Source organism: Cyphomyrmex costatus, unplaced genomic scaffold (assembly GCF_001594065.2).
Source record: "Cyphomyrmex costatus isolate MS0001 unplaced genomic scaffold, Ccosl1.0 scaffold189, whole genome shotgun sequence".
Classification (NCBI taxonomy): domain Eukaryota; kingdom Metazoa; phylum Arthropoda; class Insecta; order Hymenoptera; family Formicidae; genus Cyphomyrmex; species Cyphomyrmex costatus.
In genome coordinates, this window is record NW_017275921.1 from 880,647 (window position 1) to 904,811 (window position 24,165).

The 24,165-nt window shown below is 31.1% G+C and overlaps 7 protein-coding genes across 9 annotated transcripts in view; 1 reads left to right on the forward strand and 6 right to left on the reverse strand.

Moving 5' to 3' along the window:
• Nucleotides 1-237: 237 nt before the first annotated feature.
• On the reverse strand, nt 238-1,244 carry LOC108772406 (UPF0544 protein C5orf45 homolog). The gene is made up of 3 exons (XM_018537927.1): nt 1,001-1,244; nt 853-921; nt 238-756 (listed from the first exon to the last, which is right to left on the reverse strand). Exons 1-3 carry the CDS (start codon nt 1,049-1,051, stop codon nt 238-240), a joined length of 639 nt encoding a protein of 212 aa, XP_018393429.1. The 5' UTR covers nt 1,052-1,244.
• A 249-nt stretch (nt 1,245-1,493) lies between these two features.
• Nucleotides 1,494-2,913, reverse strand: LOC108772457 (ATP synthase subunit s, mitochondrial). The gene is made up of 5 exons (XM_018537983.1): nt 2,854-2,913; nt 2,503-2,585; nt 2,218-2,423; nt 1,726-1,888; nt 1,494-1,608 (listed from the first exon to the last, which is right to left on the reverse strand). Exons 1-5 carry the CDS (start codon nt 2,863-2,865, stop codon nt 1,500-1,502), a joined length of 573 nt encoding a protein of 190 aa, XP_018393485.1. The 5' UTR covers nt 2,866-2,913; the 3' UTR covers nt 1,494-1,499.
• Nucleotides 2,914-4,239: 1,326 nt separating this feature from the next.
• Nucleotides 4,240-5,297, reverse strand: LOC108772447 (diamine acetyltransferase 2). Of its 2 annotated transcripts, none has more exons than XM_018537972.1 (4): nt 5,103-5,297; nt 4,988-5,039; nt 4,682-4,884; nt 4,240-4,574 (listed from the first exon to the last, which is right to left on the reverse strand). In XM_018537972.1, exons 1-4 carry the CDS (start codon nt 5,166-5,168, stop codon nt 4,452-4,454), a joined length of 444 nt encoding a protein of 147 aa, XP_018393474.1. In that variant the 5' UTR covers nt 5,169-5,297; the 3' UTR covers nt 4,240-4,451. The 2 variants fall into 2 exon arrangements, with proteins under 2 accessions (XP_018393474.1, XP_018393473.1); XM_018537971.1 differs by having other exon boundaries at nt 4,240-4,622.
• A 1,285-nt stretch (nt 5,298-6,582) lies between these two features.
• On the reverse strand, nt 6,583-7,263 carry LOC108772448 (diamine acetyltransferase 2). Its single transcript, XM_018537974.1, has 4 exons — nt 7,198-7,263; nt 7,087-7,138; nt 6,812-7,014; nt 6,583-6,753 (listed from the first exon to the last, which is right to left on the reverse strand). The coding sequence occupies exons 1-4, from the start codon at nt 7,261-7,263 to the stop codon at nt 6,583-6,585; spliced, it is 492 nt and encodes a 163-aa protein (XP_018393476.1).
• A 1,123-nt stretch (nt 7,264-8,386) lies between these two features.
• LOC108772459 (diamine acetyltransferase 2) lies at nt 8,387-9,196 on the reverse strand. The gene is made up of 4 exons (XM_018537986.1): nt 9,041-9,196; nt 8,915-8,966; nt 8,634-8,836; nt 8,387-8,574 (listed from the first exon to the last, which is right to left on the reverse strand). Exons 1-4 carry the CDS (start codon nt 9,104-9,106, stop codon nt 8,410-8,412), a joined length of 486 nt encoding a protein of 161 aa, XP_018393488.1. The 5' UTR covers nt 9,107-9,196; the 3' UTR covers nt 8,387-8,409.
• A 3,082-nt stretch (nt 9,197-12,278) lies between these two features.
• Nucleotides 12,279-14,373, reverse strand: LOC108772460 (diamine acetyltransferase 2). Of its 2 annotated transcripts, none has more exons than XM_018537988.1 (5): nt 14,336-14,373; nt 12,938-13,055; nt 12,813-12,864; nt 12,537-12,739; nt 12,279-12,477 (listed from the first exon to the last, which is right to left on the reverse strand). In XM_018537988.1, exons 2-5 carry the CDS (start codon nt 13,001-13,003, stop codon nt 12,313-12,315), a joined length of 486 nt encoding a protein of 161 aa, XP_018393490.1. In that variant the 5' UTR covers nt 13,004-13,055; nt 14,336-14,373; the 3' UTR covers nt 12,279-12,312. The 2 variants fall into 2 exon arrangements, with proteins under 2 accessions (XP_018393490.1, XP_018393489.1); XM_018537987.1 differs by having other exon boundaries at nt 12,938-13,058.
• Nucleotides 14,374-15,147: 774 nt separating this feature from the next.
• Su(var)3-3 (lysine-specific histone demethylase Su(var)3-3) overlaps nt 15,148-24,165 on the forward strand; it is a 110,633-nt gene continuing 101,615 nt past the window's right edge. Inside the window, exons 1-10 of the mRNA XM_018537942.1 lie at nt 15,148-15,171; nt 15,556-15,778; nt 15,851-16,002; nt 16,060-16,221; nt 16,604-16,720; nt 16,853-17,029; nt 17,209-17,472; nt 17,584-17,721; nt 17,811-17,884; nt 17,974-18,122. Of these exons, the coding sequence (XP_018393444.1) occupies nt 15,148-15,171; nt 15,556-15,778; nt 15,851-16,002; nt 16,060-16,221; nt 16,604-16,720; nt 16,853-17,029; nt 17,209-17,472; nt 17,584-17,721; nt 17,811-17,884; nt 17,974-18,122 (1,480 nt within the window). The remainder of the gene's footprint in view (nt 15,172-15,555; nt 15,779-15,850; nt 16,003-16,059; nt 16,222-16,603; nt 16,721-16,852; nt 17,030-17,208; nt 17,473-17,583; nt 17,722-17,810; nt 17,885-17,973; nt 18,123-24,165) is intronic.

Sequence of the window (24,165 nt, forward strand, 5' to 3'; positions counted from 1 at the left end):
GTGTATGTATATAGATAATGAGAAGTAGGTAAATAATTTATGCATTTAATTGAAATTATAGGATATTAAAATTTGTGGAAAAAACAATTTGATATATTTTTTTGAATTTTTTATGTATTAAATTCTATAATAAAATGTTACTTTTCAGAAAAATTATATATGTAATTCAAATACTACAGGTTCCTATGTGTTGTTCTTTAACCAATTTACACAGGAACTATGGATCATTCATGAAAATTAAATATCGATAGGATCATCTAATTCACTATAAGTTTCAAAGATGTTAGCAATATCATTATGATTATTATGACCTTGGTTCGATTTATTATCACTATCTTGTAAAGTACATTTATCTTCGACTCTACAATTATAGTTAGAATATAACTTTTCCGTTTTATCGTCAATATTTTCGCTTACAAAATTAATATCATCTACAATATCTTCAAAATTATATGAATCATTATTTATAGCATTACATAGGGATTTCTCATTGATTATCATATCTTCAGTCTCATGAATACTATCAAAAGATGAATTTTGTGCATCAGATAGACTTTCTTTCTTTGGTGAGTCTAGATATTTTGCCCACTCGCTTTTAACAGGCTTATCAACGTCTAATTCTTGAACAGCAGTATTATAATTATCATTGCTGTTCTCTTGCTGAAGATATAAAGAAAATGATGTATCATTTGTCTTCAAATAATTCAAATGTTGGACATGAAGACGACAGTCTTTGCCAGATCCTTGAAAATATACCTTTAAATAAAAACAATGTAATTTAATATTTAATCGAAATAAAAATGATAACAAATTATATAGTTTGTCATCAATAATGGATCTTGAAACATGTACCTTCTGTATTGATTGCTTTGCATTACACAACTTGCACTGCCATTTGCGTGCTTTTTTTACTATATGTACCTATAAAAATACAAAAGAAATGAATAGGTTATAACAAGCGCTATTATTAAAAATTTAATGGTATCCAATTTAAGCTTACTTGATACATTCTACAAGAATAACAACATAAAACATTCATATCTTGTGGCATTTTTGAGAATATGTTACAATCTAAAAACTGAGGAAATTACACAGAGCTTTAAATTTAAAGACGACTATATAATCACCACTCAGGAAATATCAGCTCTGTTATTTGTAGTCTGAACTGGTGTACATACACTCGTACTCAAAATGAAATAGATATACATATATATTTAAAGTTTAGATAGAAAATTTTAGTACATTCCAATACCGCAAAAAGAACAATAATTTAAAATAATAAGTAGAATGGAGCAGGATTTTACACTCAAATCACTCGAATACGTCCTAAAAGTAAAAATCAATTCTTAATTTATTTCTTTACATATTATTCTATACAGTACATATTAAATTAATACTATATTTTATATGTAATGTATTATACACGTTAAAAAAATAATGATAAAATCTGGACATTTACTGTGTACAGATGCACTACTAATATTGATGTTCCATACAATTTATTCCAATTCTATTGTACAATTTGGCAAAGCTTCTTTGAGCTCTCTCCTAAGTGAAGCTTTATCTTCCAGATATGGTATACTAGCAATCTTCAGAGTCTTCAGATTTCTGTAAAATATATATAAAAAGAATTCAATATTTAACTATACATTTTTATAATTTAACAAACATTGAAAATAATTTTTTAAATATAAATATATGTGTAATAATATAAAAAATGCTTACTTGAGATTTTTCAAACTGTGTACTCCTGGATCGGTTATACTCTTACAATCATTAATTTCAAGGATAGTTAAGGTATCCTTCACTGCTGACAATAGCGGTAAGGCAGTGTTATATAAATAACGACAACGTATAAGTTTTATCTCATTGATATACCTACAACCAACTGAATTTCTATACATATATTACCTATTATAAATATTATAATTATTTATTTAACAACATAATATATAAAAATTTATTATAAATGCAATTCATTTTTAACTAAGAACAGTTAATTGCAATTATCTTTGCTGTTACAAAATATTAATTAACATAATGTACATTTGATTATTACACTTATTATTCCTAATGGAAAGTTTAATTAATATCTAATTCCAAATTATGTCAATTAATTATATTGTTCTTATTAAAAAATTCTCAGTGTGTGTTAAATCATTTAAATTGTCAAATAATGTTATAATTTATCGTATACATGCATTTAATGACACTAACCCAAATATGGAAATCCTACATGTGTTATTCCAGAGTCTGTAGCATCTATTGCTTGAATGTAACATTGATTTCCTTCTGATTGTAATTTATTATAATCTTTTAAGTGCTCTGAAGAACCTTTCCATTTGACACTGGCACCATTCTTCATGAGCCATTCAGCACATGCACGATCTGGGCCAACCGACTGAATTCTTTCATAGTCAACCCTCAAAATAATTATTACCTTAAAAGTTGTATATTAGCAAATAATATCACATCCAATATAATAATGAATTTTGTCGATACCTGTTAAATATTATGGTTAACCAATAGAAGAATTCTCTCTTAGGCACTTTTTGGCAATTCGTGATGGTTAATCCGTTTAATATCTATAATATATAACATTTCTGTAATATGTAACAAAAATAATTGTATAATAAATAAGTTAAGTTCCTGCATTTTATATACTTGTTAATTCGTAAAGAAATCAAAAACACAATTTGATTATTATGTATCTTTCAACATATATATTATTGCATTTTGTTTATTTCATATCACTTTTTAAATGATAAAAAATAAACAAAATGTGATATAATAAAAGTGTCAGTTAATTATATTATTATTTTAACAAGTACAAAATGTAATAATATATCATACGCGTGGCATCATTGTGCCTTCGATTATTCTAATCAACTGTACAAGTTTACAACACGCCTGTAAGCACTAGAAAATTACACTTTTGTGAACAATTACGAATTAAACTGTTTCCTTGTACCAAACGTATAATGTATACAGACTGAAAAATTCAGAGAAATTCAGAGTGGATATGCTTGCGTTTTAAATCAAACTCATTTACTGGCGCCTCTATTTCATGCACGTTAAACTATGAACATTTCTCCGCAGGTAACATCTACTATTTTGGATTTTGTTCTAGTTACAATATATATACATTGTTTACTTCTGTGATATGTCCACAGAATAGATATCGGAATATTTAATTACATTTGCAGACGCGGGACAAATCAATAACTCTTTTATAATGGTAGCATGACTCTCTCAATCAAATAGCAATTACAATATTAAACTAATGGATTTGTAAAGAGAATTGAGATTTGTGAAAATTACAAAAATTGAAAAAAGAAACGGCAATACTGTCGTTGAGACACAGTCGTGAGCACGCAAATTTAAATCATATTATTATTATTATTATAACTTGTAAGAATTGTAAGAATAATTATTATAATTTATTGATGAAAGTTTTTCCATTCAAGTGATTTTCAATTGTTGTGTGTGATACATTTAACTTCTCTGCTATCTCTCGCACACTTATATGACGATCCGATTCAATTATGGCTTTGATTTGGTCATCATCAACATTAGTAGGTCGACCGGAACATTGGTTATTTTTGAATGAAACGGAAACTCCAGAACGGAATTTGGCAAACCAATTTTGACACTGTCGTTCTTTTAAGGCTTCATCATCATACACAGCACGTAAAACTTCTTATGAGCTTCAGATGCTTTCATTCTTTTTCGGAAACAAAAAAAAGCGAAACATGACAAAAATGCACATTTTTACACTCCATGTTTAAACAATTGCTGAACAAAAACTAAATGTTCGATCGACGTAATTTTTTTACTGAATGAAGACTAAAGTACTGAGCTAACAAACAAACATATAAACTTTGACACTTTGAAACGTCAAACTATCAAAAATTTCAATCAACACCATCTATCAAGAAAAACCGCAATTACTTTCTTGCCGCCTGAAATAATATTCATGGCTATGTAGTTCAATGTTTGTGCACATAGAGGCGCCAGTGAATGGATTTCCATTTAAAACACGGATACAGATTACATTCGGCTTCTTTCTAAATTGATTTTTTATCCTCCACTAATATCACATTTCTTACTTAACCTAGTAAAATTGGTGCACATTATAACTTACAGTTGGACATTGGAGGGAAAAAGAGAAAAGATGAAAAATATAGAGTTAAAATACAAAGATTCTACAGTAATAATTCATGCATTTAAAAACACAGGAACAAAATTTTTTATTGAACATATTATTTGGAAGTGAATTTGATGTATATTAAGTATTTGTTTGTATAATACTGCAGGGTAACTACTAGGATTGTGTTGAAAGTAAACCATTATATACTTTTTCTCCTCTGTTTCAACGAGCATTTAGTTTTAACACAATTCTAATGGTCATCCTATTTAATGATTGCTGTTGTCAATCAAATATCTTCATGCTATTCACAATCAGATGCTAATTTTTTCAAATCTTCTTCGACGAAACGATAACAGTGCCACTGTTCCTTTGATGTCAGATCACTGGCTCCAAGCATTTTGTAAAACTCTTGCGCTGGGTTCCACTGAAGAACCACAAAGTCTAGTTTATGACAGTCATTCTCGATTGCTTCCTGCAAAATATTTTATGATTAGACATACATTGTATATATACTACTCTAACTGAACATACTTTCGCGACAGCTTTTATAAGTTTGCTGCCAACATGTTTTCCTCGAAAGTCTGGCGTCACATAGATATCTTCCAGATACATAGATTTTCCACACCATGTGGAATAAGTGTAATAAGACAAAGTATATCCAATGACTTTTTCATTAGATGTTGCTACGTTACAGAAATATAAAGGTTGTCCGTCAAAGCCATCTCTTTCCAAGGCTAAAAATTTTTTATCATTACTTATTTTAAAACTTTATAACATAATATAAAAATATATATATATAACTCTTATAATATAAAAGAGTAGATATATAAATCTTACTCTTATAATCAATTTGTGGTCCATCAGGCATCTCTTCGTAGTCTGCCAATTCCTGCAAAATATAACGTTTTTTTTACGATGTTCAACGTTTTCATCGATTATCAACAAAATTTACCTGTATGAGCGTTCTGATGGCTTCACAATCTTCACGTTTAGCTCTTCGTATGATTATTTCAGACATTATTCAAAGTGAATAAGATTCCGGCGTCAAATATTATACAATAAATGTATTTTTAAAATGTTTAATATGTCATTATCTGTATATACGAAAGTACAAATGAAAGAAAGCGAACCTAATGATAATAATTCCTTGAATGATCTGTGTTAACTGATCCAATCTAATGATATATGTATATAATGTATATAATGTAATGATCTATGTATGTAAGTATAATATATGTATAAATGTATGATCTATAGTACATACATAAACTTCATCAGATATAGACTGGTATTAAATGCTATGATTCCTACATTTGAAACAGCATCCGGAAAAAGCTGGGGTGGGGGGGAGAAGAAAAAATATACTTTTCAGTACTTTTTTTTCTCAGTGTCCGCAAGTTTACATTGCGCATGTTATGTTAAACGTATAATGCATTTTTATTGTAAAAATGTTAAATAATAAAGCGAAGAACGAAATAAAAAAAAGAGCCTCTTTAAAAATATAAAGTGCAGATAATTAGAAAATTTTACGAAATAAAATTTCGTAAATGTTTGTAAAAGATAAATTCAACGAAACATTTAATGTATAATACATGTCGAGCATGCGCGAAACGTATTTCCAAGTTCTGTTGGAGACAGAAGTACGGATGCGTCTTGTCATATCTATAAAGTCTATGGATAAGATAAGATAAATAAAAAAAATGAATCGGAATGGAGAAATATCAAAAGAGCACAATTGGAAATCAATTTGACTAAAAGAATTATACGTTGCGACACATTGGAATGTATCAAATATCATAAAAATAAAATATTAATGTATTATTTAATACAATATATGTATTACTTAAGATTAAAGAAATAATTTTTTTATCTGATTTAATAGTACAATTTGTATGAGTATATTGAACTTTCAATTTTAAAATAATAATAAAAGTAAAGAGAAAGCACGACACAGTAATTGTAGTGCAAACATTTTCTTTCGAATAAAATATATTTGCTTAAAAAACAATTTCATTTGAACGTTTGAAATTTTTTGAAGCCATCGTTAAAGAGTGGAATAATAACGAAATAATTACGTTCATAAAATAAGCGGTAGGTAAGCCAATTCTGTAATGTCCAACGTGATTCCCTTTTCATATTAATTACTTTGTTAATATAATTTAAATCAAAAGCGCAATCACAAGAAGTAAAAATAAAACCTGTATCATGGCTTAAAAAGAAGCAAAGCCGAAAAAAATTAATATATGCATTTAAATATGTAAATACTGCGTCAGTAGTCTTTATTTTTATTAATATTTTATTATTAATTTAAAATTAGAGTCATTGCAATAATTATTATTTAATTTTAATTTTGAAGTGTATTTGATATAGATTAAATATTTGCATATATAACATAATTATTGCCACTGTCAGTTAATTACAATACATGTATGCTATTCACAATTAGATGCCAATTTTTTCAAATTTTCTTCAGAAAAACGGTAACGGTGCCACTGTTCCTTAGATGTCAGATCACTGGCACCATGTCTTTTGTAAAATTCTTGTGCTGGGTTCCACTCAAGAACCACAAAGTCTAGTTTATGACAGTTATTCTCAATTGCTTCCTGCGAATACTTCGTAATCAGATACATATCGCATATATGCAATTCTAATTGAACATACCTTCGCGACGGCTCTTAAAAGCTTGCTGCCAACATGTTTCCCTCGAAAATCTGGCGTCACATAAATATCTTCCAGACACATTCCTTTTCCACACCATGTGGAATAAGTGTAATGAGAGACCGTGTATCCAATGACCTTTTCGTCACATGTTGCCACATTACACAAATATAAAGGTTGCTCGTCGAAACCATCTCTTTCGAAAGCTAAAAAATGTTTATTATAAGATATTATTTTAGAGATCTTCATAACATAGTATAAAAGCTCACAAATCTCACTTTTATAATCCATTTGTGGTCTATCGGTCAGCTTTTCATAGTCTATCAGTTCCTGCAAAGTAATATTTTTTATATTATTTAATGTTTTCATCGGTTATTAATAAAAAATACCTGTGCTAATTTGTTGACGGCTTCACAGTCTTCACGCCTAGCTCTTCGTACAATTATTTCAGACATTGTCAGTAGCAAGTTCAAATTCCGATTTTAAATATCGTAAATAAGTTTGAATATTTGAAAAATGTGGAGAATCCGTAAAGATGAAAGAATGCGAACCTAATAAATTATCATTCCTTGAATGATCTGTGAAATCTGAGATAATCTAAAAAATATATATATGTACATACATATATATATGTATATGAAACACGCACGCACGATATGATATGCATATATGTATATTTATACGTATTATATGTCTACGTTTACGTTCATTTTATCAAAAAATGCATCTATTATCGATAAAAGTGATCGAAGTGTGAATATCTTATCAATATATAGATTGACAATTGCTATCGTTGATACCACAGACATCTATTATTATATAGATGTCTGTGGTTGATACACATTGAACAGTGCAGTGTTGCAGAAATTAATTATAAAGAGCTATCCTTTCACCCTGTAACCTCCGGAGAATAAAAGATATACTTAATGTCATATGGAAATAAAACATAAAACTGAAGCAAGAACATAATCTCAAAAAGTAAAAATGTAAAATTTATTAAACAATATAAATATAAGATGTAAAATTTATTAATGTTGTTTTAATAAACCGGTATCAATAAGTTTGAAATTAAAAAACAATTTTTTACTTTCAATTTACAATTTGTTCATGTCGTTTTATGACAATGTTATGTTTTATGACATTAACAAATGTTAAATTTTTAATTATTATATTTCATGCTTCTGAATTATAATCGATTACATCAATAAAATAACCGATATGTATAAAGAAAGATTTTTTGCATCCTGGATATTGAAAAATTCTAAAATTGGCTTCCCTATTATTCAGGAAAGTAATTATTTTTTATTAGATTCAACTTGCTAAAAATAATTTAAAGAAGCCAAAACATTTAAATAAAATTGACGTATGTTTAATTAAAAATATGTATTATACTTTATATAAAGAATTGTGCGCCATTCTCTAAGTAACTTTTGTTTATATCGTTTTATTATTTTAATATTAACAGCCCTTTAGAATAGTTGTCATTTTATTTTAATTTTGAAGTGTTTTTGATACAGTTTATATATAATAGAGTATATACAATACGTATAAAAATTGTTATTTAAGAATAATCATTTAGGATAAATTTATAATATTTACAATTAATCAAGCGCTAATTTTTTCAAATCTTCTTTAGAAAAACGGTAACGATGCCATTGTTCCTTTAATGTTAGATCCTCAGCACCATACTTTTTATAAAACTGTTGTGATGGGTTCCATTCGAGAACCTCAAAGTCTACTTTGTTACAGTCGTTTTCAATTGCTTCCTGCAAATATTTCTTAATCAGACACATATTACTTTTGTGCGATCATCTTAACTGCATACCTTTGCGATGGTTTTTAGAAGTTTACTGCCAACATTCTTTCCTCGAAAATCCGGCATCACATAAATATCTTCTAGACACATACTCTTTCCACACCATGTGGAATAAGTATAATAAAAGAGTATAAATCCAATAATCTTTTCGTCATACGTTGCCACGTTGCATAAATATAATGGTTGCCCGTCAAAGCCATCTCTTTCTAAGGCTAAAAAATTTTGAATCATAAAAAATATTGTTTTAAAAATACACTTCACAGTAATGTTAAAATATGTATAAATCTTACTCTTATAATCAATTTGTGGTCTATTTATCAACTTTTCGTAGACTGCCAATTCCTGTAAAATGACATACTTTATATTGTCTAACATTTTTGTATAATAAATTTATGTCGATTATCAATAAAATTTACCTTCGAGAGTTTTTCGATGGCTTTACAATCTTCACGCCTAGCTCTTCGAACGATTATTTCAGACATTTTCAATAGGAAGTTTAGATTCCGGCTCCAATAAGTGTTGAGACTGCTACGCACAAATGGAAGAGAGTAAACGTAATAATTATATTTTCTCGAATGATCTGTGAAATCTGAAATAACCTAATAAATATTTTATATTTATGTATACGTGATAAGAATTATCTTATCAAAATGAATTGCAGGGAAAATGAATGTGAATGTAAATGTGAATGTGACAATGTAGAAATTAATTAAAAGTACTATTAAGTTATCTTTTCACCCTATAACCTCTGGAGGATAAAAGATATAACTTAATGTTATATGGAAATAAAACGTTAAACTGAAGTAAGAACACCATCACAAAAAGTAAAAATGTAATATTTGTCAAAACAATAAAATTTAGTAATATTATTTTAATAAACCGGTATCAATAAGTCGGAAATTAAAAAACCATTTTTGACTTTTAATTTAAACTTGTTTATTTCAACTTGTTCATTTTATTAAAATGACAATGTTACGTTTTAATTGACATTAACTGATATGACATTTTTACTTGTTATATTTCGTGATTATGCTTCTGGATTACAATGGATTACACTAAAATAACCGATATGTATACAGAGAAACTTTTTGCATCCTGGACATCGAAAAATTCTAAAATTGACTTCCCTATTATTCAGGAAAATAATTATTTTTTATTAGATTTATAACTTGCTAAAAATGATTTAAAAAGGCCAAAACATTTAAGTAAATTTGATGTATGTTTAATCAAAAATATGTACTTTATATAAAGAATTTTACGCCGTACTCGAAGTAATTTTTGTTCAGGATTAGCAGTTAATATGCGTTATTCGTAATGTCGTTACTATTACAAGTTACTTTTTTTAGTAACAAATAGATAACGACGTTACATTTTCTTAGAAGTAACGTTCATAATAACGCAGCTACATTTTTGTGGTAATGGTAACGATTTCACAAAATACTTTTATCGTTGCCTGTTTTATCGTAGCCTGAAAATATACGTTATTACTACTTTAGATAAATGATTGCGAAGAATATTATTACGTCGACTCGCCATTAGAGGTCTACACTGAGAAAAAGAAATTGTTGACTCAACTAAATTGGCGGTCACGGGCTGTCAAGCAAATATTTTGTTAATTCAAAAATATGTCCTGTCGAAATAAATAAGTCATTGTTCAATGTACTACTGCGTATTTGACTCAAATACATTAATATTTCGACTAGCAAAATATTTGCTTGACAGCCCGTGACCGCCAATTTAGTTGAGTCAACAATTTCTTTTTCTCAGTGTATAGATGTTCGCAATGTTTCTCGCAAGTGCTGAAATACGCGCATATCTGTATATATAGAATCTCGATTTAATAACTAAAACAGGCGTCTAAGGTAGGTTTCCATTACAATACTTTACTGATGAGTCCAGTAGTGGAAACCGGAATGAAACGCCAACTCGTGTATATTCTTCGCAATCTTACTTTTCACAGATTTTAGATTCATCATTACTTTAACATTTACATTGTTAAATTTTAATATATGTCTTTCAACATATTATTAAAGATCTAATAAGATGCTATATAGAAGCATCAAATAATTGTTAGATATGCTTTAGCAATTTAACTAAAAAGTGATATTATTACGGTAGTTGTTTAGTGTTGCGTTGTAAGTCTGGAAAAATTTTCGGCACGTGATTGGTAACTACATACGCGGTATATAAATTCACACATTATAATAAGCATAGTGATCTAGCTTTGACCGTAGATGGCTTAGTAAATCGTAAATTATTACGGTTTCCTTATTCTTGTTAATTTATATCGTTACTTTATTTCTAGCCACGTAAAAATTTTAGTCGTAACTACAGTTGCAGAAAACAGAGATGCGACGTTAATAAGGAATAGGTCCGATTGACTCTCTTAATTACATAATTACGACGCCTTTTTTCACATTGTATTCACAGTTTATACGTATAGGCTGCGTCCCGTTTGTCGCATTATGCGCATGTGTATCATTTTATCTTTCTTTATAATATTCGGTGAACGACAAGGATAAAATGGTGTATCGTACGATATACTTTATTTTTGTAATTTTTATATTTTCAGAAATTAAATATATCGTAAAGATTTATGTGCATACGTATGTATATACATACATATATATATTTTTTATATATATATTAATATATATATATAATATTATATGTATATAATATAATAATTATATATACCTATATATGAGCCGTTCGCTATAAGAACCACTTAAGTCGAAAAAAGTTTATTTTATGTGTTTAATCGCAATTTTTTAACATCATTTTTGCATGGAAACCTGAAAAAACACGAAAACTTGAAAAAATGATTTTTATTCTCTGATGTATAGCCAATTAAAATGAAAAATTCATTTTTATTAACAATTTTAATAAAAAATCATAATTTGTGAACATATGGAGAAAAAAATCCGAAAAAAATCAAGTAAGTGTACTGAGATGTATACCGTAGCCAAAAAAATATTTATCAAAATTAAAAATAATGGGGCGTTTCTATTGCTAAAACTATGATGTTTTTAGCTGTAAAACTGCTACAAATTTTATCGATCGCAGAAAAAACCACTTAAGTCATTTTTAAATAATTAAAGATATTGAAACAAAAATAGCAACTTAATATTCTTTCTATGCTAATAGCTTACTACAAGATAGTTATATTTCTGTAGAAAATAATGAAAAAATTCAGTTGCTAATATTTAATAAGATATGCAACTGAACAGAAAAAATAAACTTAAATCGACTTAAGTGATTCTTATAGCGAACGGCTCATATATATGTATATGTAGATATATACTATATATACACATACATATACATTTACATTTTTTTAGCTGTATTCCTCTACTAAAAAATAGAATTTTGATCTTTTTTACATTTACAAAAAAAATTTGCACATAAATATTCTATTAGAGTCAAGAAAAAAAGTAACGAAAAAGTAACGATTCATTATATTTTAAATAACGATAACGGTAACGAGTTATTTTTATATAAGATAACATTGCCAACCATGCTTTTGTTTATATAATTTTATTATTTTAATATTAACAGCCCTTTACAATAGTTGTCATTTAATTTTAATTTTGAAATGCTTTTGATACAGTTTATATAATAATACGTACAATACGTATATAATAATTGCTGTTGTCATTTAATTAGAATAAATTTATGATATTTACAATTAATCAAGCGCTAATTTTTTCAAATCTTCTTTAGAAAAACGGTAACGATGCCATTGTTCTTTTAATGTTAGATCATTAGCACCATACTTTTTATAAAACTCTTGTGCTGGGTTCCATTCGAGAACGACAAAGTCTAGTTTGTTACAGTCGTTTTCAATTGCTTCCTGCAAATATTTCCTAATCAGACACATATTACTTTTGTGCGATCATCTTAACTGCATACCTTTGCGACGGTTTTTAGAAGTTTATTGCCAACATTTTTTCCTCGAAAATCCGGCATTACATAAATATCTTCTAGGCACATACCCTTTCCACACCATGTGGAATAAATGTAATAAAAGAGCGTATATCCAATAATCTTTTCGTCATATGTTGCCACATTGCATAAATATAATGGTTGCCCATCGAAGCCATCTCTTTCTAAGACTAAAAATTTCAAATCATAAAATATTGTTTTAGAAATACTTCACAGTAATGTTAAAACATATATAAATCTCACTCTTATGATCAATTTGTGGTCTATTTATCATCTTTTCGTAGATTGCCAATTCCTGTAACATAACATACTTTATATGTCCAACATTTTTGTATAATAAATTTATGTTGATTATCAATAAAATTTACCTTCGAGAGTTTTTCAATGGCTTTACAGTCTTCACGCCTAGCTCTTCGAACGATTATTTCAGACATTTTCAATAGAAAGTTTAGATTCCGGCTTTAATTGTCGCAATAAGTATTGAGACTGCTACGCGCAAATGAAAGACAGTAAATATATACCCACGTAGCACAGTAGTGCTTAAAAAGCGCTAAAAAAAGCGCGTATGCAGGTGCATTACTTTAGTAGCTTTTTATCGCTTTAAAAGCGCATTAACGTTTTAAAAGCACTTTCAAAATCTACTATGAATAGCACATTATAAGCGCATATAATCAGCGCAGAATAAATACAGTTTTATAGCACATTTACTACACTTTTGATGTCGTATAACAATGTCTGTAATATGACATAACTAACAGCAGTTTTGGGAGGTGCAATCTGAACAGCGCTTCGAAAGCGCTTTACACGCACTGGTGTGCTACGTGGGTAATAATTATACTCGTAATTATATTTTCTTAAATGATTTGTGAAATCTGAGATATTTGTATAAGTGATATGATATCTTATCAAAATGAATTGTAATTGTTATGATTTATATATCGAGGACAGTGCATAGTGTTGCAGAAATTAATTAGAAATATTAAATACTGATAAAGAAAGAGAGAATTCTTTCACATGATAGAGAAAGAGAGAGAATTCTTTCATATCTTGAACATTGAAAAATTCTAGAATTGATTTATCTATATATGTTATTATACTTATCGTTGATCACGTCAAAATAATTATTTCTTTAGAATATGAATTACCTGCTTGAATTTGTAAAGACTATGAGTCCCTGTAGGGACTCTAGTAAAAAGACATTTGATTAAAAAGATAATTTACTAACGAACTTAGTAAGTCACTAAATAATAGTCATTAAAATAATATCATAAATAATAATTTATTAAAGATATCAAATTCATTACAAGAACTAATTGGAAATTCTAATATATGAAACTTAACTGATCAGTTTCTTTCAGCTTGAGAGCACTATAAAAATTATACTTTAATTTAAAAAAATGTTGTTAATTAAATGTTTGAAAGAACATGAAAGTTTAACAAAACCATATCAAAGATGGACAATGTCATATTATTGTAAACAATTATAATATAATAATATAATATTAAAATAATGAATCCTCTCATTGTGTGTCAATAAAAGTAGTTAAAATTAGATCCGAAATTTCATCGATTAAAAGCGAGAAAAAGTGAAGGTCAAAATTAAAAGTTTCTTCATTATATGAAGTCGCAAATATATATATATATATACATATATATATACATATACATACACATATATTAACCAATTAAATGTCGAGTAAAATTATGTATAATAAAATTAGATATATTTAAAAATTAAGAAGATTTTTTAATATTAAAAGACTTACTGAATTAAATAATTATAGGCTTCTTGTCAGAGCAAATGTCAACGAATGATGACATGGCTATGTTTTTATTATGTATTATATAATATCGAAGTTTTTAGCAAGTTAAATCTAATGAGTACCTAATAATTAAATAGTTGTTTCTTATTAGATTCAACTCGCTAAAATGGTTGTAAAAAGCCAAAACGTTAAAGTGAAATTGATCAAGGTCATGATCTTGATGACATTTTGTTAAAATCAGAAGTGTTTCTCTTATTTTCATTTTTATATTAAAAATAAGTGCTTTGAAAAAATTCCGATGTCAAAAAGAAAATTTTACATTTGAAAATCCTATATGTACTCTTTTATGTTCAAGAGAAAGAAAGAGAGAGAGAGAGAGAGAGAGAGAGAGAGGGGGGGGGAGAGATCATAATAGATAATAATAATAATAATAGAGTATCTCGTTTGATATATTATTGAAACTTTACTACTTTTGTACGAAATGTATTTTTCTCAAAAATGCTTTATTTATGAGATAAATGACTGTATCCAAACTTTTGGTCCACATTTATATATCATGAAATTTTAGTGTTATTACCGACAGTTCACGTCTTTCTCTACTTATCTCTGGATATTCATCAAATTTGTTTACCGTATCAGTTCCCAGAATGTTCCTCGATGGCGCTGTGTCCCCGCGTTATTCGATGACTGCCAATCTTAAATTTTATGTATGTGCCGGCTGTTTCAAGCATCAAAACAAACTCGTGGGAACTGTGATTTTCATCACTTTGGACCGATATTAAATAATTACTTAATATTCAAACAACCAGCACGATATGAGCCGCAGGAAAAGAGCAAAGGTTGGAATTTTCTACATTTTTTCCATTAAAATTCGGCCAGAGATGTTTTAACATTTGTGGTTAAATACATCAACATCGATCTTAAGATAAATCATCGTATGATGGCTTGTACTTTATCTTTTATGTGTTGATAAATAAAAGGAATATTTTTAATGGGATGTATTTTATAGTTATTCATAAATATACTCTTTACCGTGAGATAGTATATTTTGGTTATGTATACACTTGTAAGACAATATGTCATTTGATGATTCATATTTACTTAATTACTTGCAGTTGCTTGCTTTTACTTTTAAACAAATTTATTATTTATGTTTTATAGTTTTTTTTAAATATAACTTTTATTTTTAATGAATGAGTATTTAGATATATATTTGATCGTAGGTGGAGTACAGAGAAATGGAGGAAAAGTATAATCAATTAGAAGACGAGAATGCCTCGGACACATCAGAGAAATCTAAAACTGGTCTCGTAACGCCTGAGAAAAAAGCGTCTATTGAGGTAAAAAAGGAATCTGAATCTACAGTACCTGCTCCTGTACCTTCTGTCTCAAAAACCGAAGTCAAGGAGGAAGATGATCAAGATAGTGATCACGAAGATCCACATGGTGAATTTTATAAATTAGTTATTTAAACTTGGTAATGTTGATAGGAATATTAATTTATATTTATACATATAGTCAAGGAATTATTAAATGGATTAGAAGGTGCAGCCTTTCAGAGCCGTCTTCCGTTTGACAAACTGACATCTACCGAAGCTGCTTGTTTTCCTGATATTGCTACTGGACCACTGCAAACACAGAAAGTGTTTTTACACATTAGGAATAGACTTGTGAGTATTTAAACTGATCAATTTCATTGTTCTTTTTCTAATATTATTGAATTTTAGCTGCAAATTTGGTTGGAAAATCCAAAACAGCAGTTAATCATCGAAAACGTATTACCACAGATTGAATCACCCTATAACAGTGACACAGTACTTGCTCGTAGGATTCATGCATTTTTAGAGCGACATGGTTTTGTAAACTTTGGAGTTTTTAAGCGTCTTAAGGTAAATTAAAATTTATACAAATATAAAATTTTAATAGATGACATAGGCATAGAGTGTTGCGTAGCTGTTAGAGATATATAAGTTCAAATTCGCTCAGAACATACATAGTGGACTTTATTTGATCGTCATTTCTCAGAAACCAATGACAAATTATCGAGAGTATCTTTGCCATGACAACTTCTTCTGATAAGCCGTTCAAATCCAGTGTTAAAAACTGTAGATCCTATCTCTTATATATATCAATAGGTCTATCAATAGTCTATAAAAGAGGTTATCATGTCTCTCACAAAACACGATAGACTAAAAGAAGAAAAATTTTAATATTTATGTTGTATAATATGTAGTAGTAGAGAAATAAGTAATCTTATTTATTTGGTTGCAGCCTTTGCCAACTAAAAAGTTAGGTAAAGTCATTGTAATAGGAGCCGGTATTGCTGGATTAGCAGCAGCTCAACAAATGCAACAATTTGGCTTAGAAGTAACTGTGTTGGAAGCTAGAGTAAGTATTGATAATTAATAATTATATAAAGTAATTATATAAAATGAGATAATGATTATCTTTTTTAATATAATTATTTTATTTTAGTTTATTTTTATTAATTTTTGTTTTGCTAATTCATTTGCATTTTAGGATCGTGTTGGTGGACGAATCGCCACGTTTCGTAAATCAAATTATATTGCGGATTTAGGAGCTATGGTAGTCACAGGTTTAGGTGGAAATCCTGTAACAACTCTTAGTAAACAAATTAACATGGAGCTTCATAAGATACGTCAAAAGTGTCCATTATATGAAAGCGATGGCCAAACGGTATGTTCAAACTATTTTAATAGAATAATAAAATAAATATATTTTATTGCTGTACATTATTAAATTTGATATAGTTATTATAAATATTGTTAGTATTGAAATGATTGTTTTATAATTATGTAAATAAATATTAATCATATGCCACAAAGTTTCAGCAGTATGTTTTATATCCTTTACAGGTTCCCAAAGATAAAGATGAAATGGTTGAAAGAGAATTTAACAGACTACTAGAAGCGACCTCTTATCTCTCGCATCAATTAGATTTTAATTACATAAATAGTGCAGGATCCGGAGGACAAGGTAGTAATGCACGTCCAGTATCTTTAGGACAAGCATTAGAATGGGTAATACGTTTACAAGAACAAGGTGTAAAGCAACGTCAAGTTGCACATTTGCGTTCAGTACTTTCGTTGCAAGGACGATTAATCACCAATCAGCATAGAGTATGTATAAACTATAATTTAATAACATACTTTTTATTTTATGTGAAATATGTGATTATAAAAAATAATGTGATTATACAATTAATTAAAAATGACTAATTTATGTTGTAGATGATCTCTATTATGGATCGTTTAATGGAACTAAATAAACAATACAAAGAAATGACAGAAAGTAAATTACAAACTCGAGATATAACGCAGGAATTCGTACTCCGATCTAAGCTGCGTGATCTCCATAACGCTTGCAAGGTATGTATAGTTTAATAAAAATATATTTTTCATAGTAAAATTAAATATATAATGAGGCATGTGTGATGTTTATTTATTTTATTTTTTAGGAATGGGATCAGTTATCAGATCAGCAAAAAGAAATCGAAGCAAAATTACAAGAGTTGGAGGCATCACCTCCAAGGTAAATATATGTTTTATATTCTATACATACTATTGTATATCGACGTTACATATACTAATTGATATAAATTTCTTTTTTTTCGAATACAGCGACGTCTATTTATCATCCAAAGATCGGCAGATACTGGATTGGCATTTTGCAAACTTGGAGTTTGCCAATGCAACATCTTTGTCGAACTTGAGTTTGAAGCACTGGGATCAAGACGATGATTTCGAATTCACTGGAAGTCATCTGACTGGTAAGTCCACTAATTATTTTTGAAAAGAGCATTTTCAAAGCTATAATGTTTGAAAAGTTGCAAACGGAAAATGTGTATTATTTGTCAAATGCATGATTGTATTTTACGCCGTACACAAGCATTTTTCTTTCACTATAATGTGTACGTTAAGATATTTACGTATAATACAGTTGAACAAAATTAACGAATTAATTATTAATTAATTGCGGAACATTTAATTAATAATATTATGTAGATTGAAACATACGAGACTCTATGAAATTCGTGATGACATTTGCTGAAAGATGCACATCCAAGTCTTTCGACATTTTCTGAAAATTGCTGAAGTAGAAAGGAGATGGTACAGATAATGAGTGAATTATTCGCGAGTTGCATCTCCTTTATAGGCGTTTGATACTCTCGCTTCTCGCGTCTCCCTATAGTTGACTTTATCAACCTTATTGAAAGCCGATAGCATGAGATTCCGTGTAGATAGTCGCCGTATCCCCCATGCGATCGAGTACCAAAGTTCTCATTATGTGAAATTATACTATGATCATAGCCCGTAAACCCTTACGAGCTTACTAAAGCGGCGACAGAAAAGCCACGCCGTTAAAAATATTTTACGACCGCCGATGTAAACGGGTATTTTTGCGCTTTATATCGGCAAATAAATCGTTGCCGAGTTATTTTAATTTTATGAGATGTGTTTATCAAGACATGCATGGATGTCCATGTTCTTTATTACACATCATACTAAACCTAGCGATATTAATCAAATTTTACGTTTTATCGTGTACTTTAATGTACATATGTAAAAAGCCGTAACGATCTGAACGTATACGATTTTTTAATGAGATAATTAATTTAAATATCTTACAAACATTTTTACTAATATACATTAACTTTAATCTTAGTTTAATTTACTCTTTATCCTTTTTTAATTCTTAATATTAGGAAAATATAAAAAGTAAATTAAATCAAGATTAATTAATGTTAATTTACATTGGGCGAAATATATTGGGAATGTTAAGTAATCGCATTTTTTTTTAGGAGAATATTTTTTATATCTTTTTCTTAATATCTCTATCTCTCTCTTTGCTATATTGTCTTTACTATATTTTTACTATATTTTTAAACACATTTGTTCGTGATGTACTACCGAAAAATTCTGTTTGCCATGAACTAAGCTAAGAAGATTAACATTCATGGTGGAAATCCGACTATCTCCTTAACGACCTACGCGGTACTCGATATGTAATTGAAACTAGCCGCTATCATTCCCGCAGTAACGCAGCTTAACTGTGTCAATACCGCGTTGTAAATTCGATGAATCGGTTGAAGCAAGTGGACGTTATTCAGAGCACCGATCCAAAGTTGTCCCATCGACGCGAAATGGGGCATATAGAACGAGTAGAGACAGAGATCTGTTCCGATTCCCGGGGTGACCAATCCGCACAGTCATTTGAGCTTAGCCTGAACCCACGGACCCGAGCTCAACACATTCGTATACGTCTATACATCATGTACACTCACGTACACATGTTTTCGTGAGTGATAGCGCAATAAAAATTTAAGGAGAATCAGAGTACAACCTGATTTAAAGATAAGAAGAACAGGAATAAAAATTTGATCCTTATACATATTTGATATAGTAACTATCTTTTGTTTCAAAATTCATTCTTGAAATTATTTTTGTTTTGCTAATCGTTTAGCAAATAGGATAAACTAAAAAAAAACTAGTTAAAACTTTTATTTCAGATAACTATTACTATATCAACAGAATTTTCTGTATCTATTAACTATTAATCTGAGAATATAGTCACCTCATTTTTTTACGTAAATGATCACCTGAGATGTTTTTACACCCCAATTAAAATTGTTATTGTTTACAACATATTATATATTATTGATTATTTTTTTATTTATTAGCATTTGAGAACATATAAATATGGATTTATTCACAATTTTTTGTGAAAATATTAAGTAGAAACCAAATAAATATTAAACGAAATAAGAACATTAAGCAGCTTATTATAAAAGTACATTACGACGAATTTATAAAAAAATTAAGATTTTAATTAATATAACGCTTTTTTATACAATTATGTAGAATTACGTATTCAAAAGTTAAGAATATTTCTTAAAAAAAAAAAAAAATGTGTTCCAAATGAAAAAAAACTTATCCACTTTACAACAATTCATATTTTCTCGAATGTTGGGGATGTAAAAACACTACAGGAGACTATTTCCGGGTTAAATACGTATGTGGATCTGGAGCAGAGGAATGAACAGAACGAGTTCATTATTCTGCTTTAGCTCATTTTTTTTATTTATGTTTCTTGATCGAAAAAGAAATCTGCTCCGATCGTATCGCGTATGGAATTGCAGAGCACAAGCGGATGCATTTCGACCGTGCGAGAATCGGGAGCGTGGCAATGGACGACTCGATATCCAAGGGGGACGTGGGCCATGGCCCCCCATGACTGACGTGCATCGATGATCATGACAGTCTTTCGCAGGAACGGATCCCACCGTTGTTGTCCACCGCGCGCGATTAATGAGATGTAAACAATTTAACGCTAAATTAAGCACGACAATAGGGTTCACTTTTTTTTTTCTTTCTTTCTCTCTTTTTCTGAAGCCGTCCCTTTGGCAGCGCTTCAGGCGCGAGCACCGATCCACCCGATATAATCGGAACGGTCCAAGATGGACCGTCCGCGAAGCGCTCTTTACGGACCATCAGTTTCTTCTCGGTTTCAAACGAGACCCGCCGAAGAGTTGGCCGCGATTTTATCGAGAAACGCACCGAAAGTAAAACAATACTTTATAGGACGTTTGTTCCGTTCCAATTTTTATGGTTCCATCCATTTCACTTAACGTACCGGTTTATCCTTTTTGTTGCCTTATCTACGTAAGAGCAGCCGCTTCTTCGTTCCTACGTTAATACGCTTGGAATTTAATAATATAAGGAAGATCAGTGGTTTGACTCTTTGTAAATGGTTTCTTTAAGATATATCCTTGAAACACTGAAGTTTTTAAAGTAAAAACGTGAATACTGGAATGTTTGCCATTTTTTACAATTCGAGGGCGATGTGAATTTATAATTACGGATTATATAAAGAGAATCGTTGAGAAGTTTTCTCTAAATAATAATAACCGGATTTATGTGATTGAGTGAATTCTTTTCTAACGTTGTCATCTCTCACCGTGCTTGTATTCTGTAATTCTTAATGACAATTTGTTATTATTACTTATATTGTCATTACGCAAATTTTTTACCATATATGATACGACCATATAACGATATTAACATTGTTATTAAAGTTACAGAATACATGTAGCGGCCACTTGTCATCACGTATCGCGGAAATATTCAACAACAATTTCATATGCACTTTCGTATCATCATATCCACGAACGGCGCGAAGTTAAGGCAGAACAAAAAGTGCGTAAGGCTGCCTCGCGCGTTGTTCCTGTTGCACGAGGAAAAACACAGCGACGTGATCGTGAGGTTCTATTTTACTCCGATCTCCATGGGTTTCTTCCCAGTCCACGCACGTTCACGCTCCGAGACCGAATACTGCGAATACGTGCCGCTGCGCTCTTTCTTCCCGTACTTTATGCGGTTATTGATCCGTCCTATGCAGTCGAAGCTATTCTCGGGGAGTATTTGGTGCGCCAAAATTTATGGATGTATCTTGAAGACGCGCCGGTCGTCACGGAGGTATCGTCTTGGCCTTCTTCGCCGGTTCCCTCGATCAGCTATATAACATAGAGTTACCGAGCTCTGTTTGCCAGTAATGAGATACCGGCCGACCACGTCGTCGGCATTTTTGGGATGCGACGTCGTCGATTTTTCGTTGTCCGTAGACAGCTCGACATCGTGTACGTGACAACCCATAGGGTGTTTGTAGAATTTGTAGAATTCATTCTTTTCCTAAGAATATCCATGAAGATAGTCCTTTTGTAATGCAAATTTCGTCAGATATTTTCCTTCGCAGTTCTTCAGACCTGTAGCTCAACAGTACCTTGATAATTAATAAATCTCAAGCAAAAATATCTTGAAAGCAAAGCTCATTTGAAATCGATCGTTTATGTCCGAAGTCAGTGTTCAGAAGAGGTTTAGTCCGCCTTCGAACTCCATCTTTAAATAGTTCTGTAATCGTGCCATGAAGTTCTCGCGATATCAACTTATCTCGATGGACAACCCGCTCGAAGTCCCTGGCATTCACGAAACACCCTGTATAAACTTCTTCGAGCACGAGGAGAGGTCCGTGTACGATCAGGAGCGCAACGACGAGTCGGGGGAGGGACAGGGGCCATTTACGACGTATCGAAGACTTCTATATGCCGTTCGTTGACTCCGATCGTCGCATTCCACGCCGTCCGTGTGTCGCTTCCAAAATTATATTGTCGTAAAGCTGACTTCACGCGCGCGAGGTCCCTCCTCCATTCGCGATCTTTCTCCTCCGTTGTTACACGGAAGGGGGAGGGAGTTACTACCGGCGTGGTAACATCCGCGCGCGTAGGGTTCCAACACGCGGATGTCCTTCGCAGGATCTCGCGAGCCGGCTGGTCTCACCTTCTCCTTCTTCCCTTCCTTCTGGTCCTTTTCGCGCCTCCTCGCATCTCCTCGCGCGCGTAATGCATGCCGTTGCTCGCGATATACCGTACGCGTCGTTAACGCGTGCATATTTTTAAATTAATCGGGATCGGGACACGATAAAGGAGATTACTCGGCCGTAATGCGGCGATGACGCTTCCTCGAGGCGCGAACCGAGCACGCCGCGCCATAGGGACACGGCCAAATTCCCCCGGTGCGCGATCGCGCTAATTGACGCGAGGATAACCCAGCGTGCTTTTATCGGGACTCGAAGCGATTTTGCGGCGTCCCGCGATAAAAGAAGAAAAATAAAGCAAGAAAAGAAATGAGGGGAGAAAGGATAAAAAGAAGGAAATGGCGGAAAGGAAGGAAGGGAATTTATTACATGAGACAGTAGCTTCGAAATTCATTTTTTATTTTAAAAACAAAAAATTCTGGTATATCGTATATTATATACAACACCGGTCTCAAGAGATAATCTTCATAATTGGTCTAATAATAACGCGTCTATTATCTAAACGTTAAAACATATTCTGTATTACTGATATTACCAGCATTCAGCTGTTCTTCATAGGGTCTTCCACCTAATCATGTATAATACAATATCAGAACTTGACACTCATTCATGAATATATAATAACAGAACTTGACACTCGAGACATTACCGCGTCTCCTGATGATCGTTACGGTTGATGCGGTATCTCATCATAATAGATGCATTTTATATGTATATCTATCCATTAGCAGCCGCGTTCTACATCAACCTATAATAACATCGTAATTGATCTTAATTAAGCTGTGTAATCAAGTTACTTTCGACTGTTATTGTTCCCAGCGGTCCTTGCGTCTCGAGAATAGTCCATGTACGTGTTAACAGTTGTGAACGATTTAGAATCAACAATCAGGATCGAAATGCACACGAAGGATACCCATGAGAGTTTACCGGAAGCGAGAAGCGTTCAACGTTTAACGAGTAGGTAAAATCACGCTTCTCGGGCTCGGCCCCGCCGCGGCCGGATACTCATCTCGCATGATGATTCGAGATTATGTCGTTGTTCTTCCTTTTTCAACGTCAATACCGCACTTTCGTTCGTTCCCCTCGGCATAGCAGCAGCAGCAGAAGTAGCAACAGCAGCAGCAACGACGGCAGCAATGCTGCATTGCACAGCACAGGCAGTCTTTGTTGAGCGAAGCTCGAGGTATGACAATGCAACCGCCATCGGTTACGTCGAAATTTCTTCCGAGTTCTCTCGTGATAGGACCATTGTGCAGAAAGGTTGATATTAACCGGGCAAGAGCGGCGCACCGCTCTCGAGGCTCTCATTATGTATGCGCCATCGAAATTGCATCGTTACCATCTTGAATATGCATCCCTCCTCTCCTCAAATATTCGCCCCGGTCGGCTCGCGCCACGGCGCTACGGACATTTTATTATTTTTTTTTTTTTTTTTTTTTGGG

What these genes read in the sequence shown, in the direction of transcription:
- LOC108772406 (XM_018537927.1), bottom strand. Translation starts at nt 1,051, where the DNA reads ATGCCACAAGATATGAATGTTTTATGTTGTTATTCTTGTAGAATGTAT. An exon ending in ATTCTTGTAGAATGTATCAA is followed by an intron (nt 922 to 1,000) that starts GTAAGCTTAAAT and finishes GTATTTTTATAG; the next exon opens with GTACATATAGTAAAAAAAGC. An exon ending in CAAAGCAATCAATACAGAAG is followed by an intron (nt 757 to 852) that starts GTACATGTTTCA and finishes TTTTATTTAAAG; the next exon opens with GTATATTTTCAAGGATCTGG.
- LOC108772457 (XM_018537983.1), bottom strand. An exon ending in TTAACCATAATATTTAACAG is followed by an intron (nt 2,424 to 2,502) that starts GTATCGACAAAA and finishes AATTATTTTGAG; the next exon opens with GGTTGACTATGAAAGAATTC. An exon ending in TGTAGGATTTCCATATTTGG is followed by an intron (nt 1,889 to 2,217) that starts GTTAGTGTCATT and finishes ATAGAAATTCAG; the next exon opens with TTGGTTGTAGGTATATCAAT.
- LOC108772447 (XM_018537971.1), bottom strand. Translation starts at nt 5,168, where the DNA reads ATGTCTGAAATAATCATACGAAGAGCTAAACGTGAAGATTGTGAAGCC. An exon ending in ACCACAAATTGATTATAAGA is followed by an intron (nt 4,885 to 4,987) that starts GTAAGATTTATA and finishes AAAAATTTTTAG; the next exon opens with CCTTGGAAAGAGATGGCTTT. An exon ending in TTATAAAAGCTGTCGCGAAA is followed by an intron (nt 4,623 to 4,681) that starts GTATGTTCAGTT and finishes AATATTTTGCAG; the next exon opens with GAAGCAATCGAGAATGACTG.
- LOC108772448 (XM_018537974.1), bottom strand. Translation starts at nt 7,263, where the DNA reads ATGTCTGAAATAATTGTACGAAGAGCTAGGCGTGAAGACTGTGAAGCC. An exon ending in CCGTCAACAAATTAGCACAG is followed by an intron (nt 7,139 to 7,197) that starts GTATTTTTTATT and finishes ATTACTTTGCAG; the next exon opens with GAACTGATAGACTATGAAAA. An exon ending in TTTTAAGAGCCGTCGCGAAG is followed by an intron (nt 6,754 to 6,811) that starts GTATGTTCAATT and finishes AAGTATTCGCAG; the next exon opens with GAAGCAATTGAGAATAACTG.
- LOC108772459 (XM_018537986.1), bottom strand. Translation starts at nt 9,106, where the DNA reads ATGTCTGAAATAATCGTTCGAAGAGCTAGGCGTGAAGATTGTAAAGCC. An exon ending in ACCACAAATTGATTATAAGA is followed by an intron (nt 8,837 to 8,914) that starts GTAAGATTTATA and finishes AAAATTTTTTAG; the next exon opens with CCTTAGAAAGAGATGGCTTT. An exon ending in TTCTAAAAACCATCGCAAAG is followed by an intron (nt 8,575 to 8,633) that starts GTATGCAGTTAA and finishes AAATATTTGCAG; the next exon opens with GAAGCAATTGAAAACGACTG.
- LOC108772460 (XM_018537988.1), bottom strand. Translation starts at nt 13,003, where the DNA reads ATGTCTGAAATAATCGTTCGAAGAGCTAGGCGTGAAGACTGTAAAGCC. An exon ending in ACCACAAATTGATCATAAGA is followed by an intron (nt 12,740 to 12,812) that starts GTGAGATTTATA and finishes TGAAATTTTTAG; the next exon opens with TCTTAGAAAGAGATGGCTTC. An exon ending in TTCTAAAAACCGTCGCAAAG is followed by an intron (nt 12,478 to 12,536) that starts GTATGCAGTTAA and finishes AAATATTTGCAG; the next exon opens with GAAGCAATTGAAAACGACTG.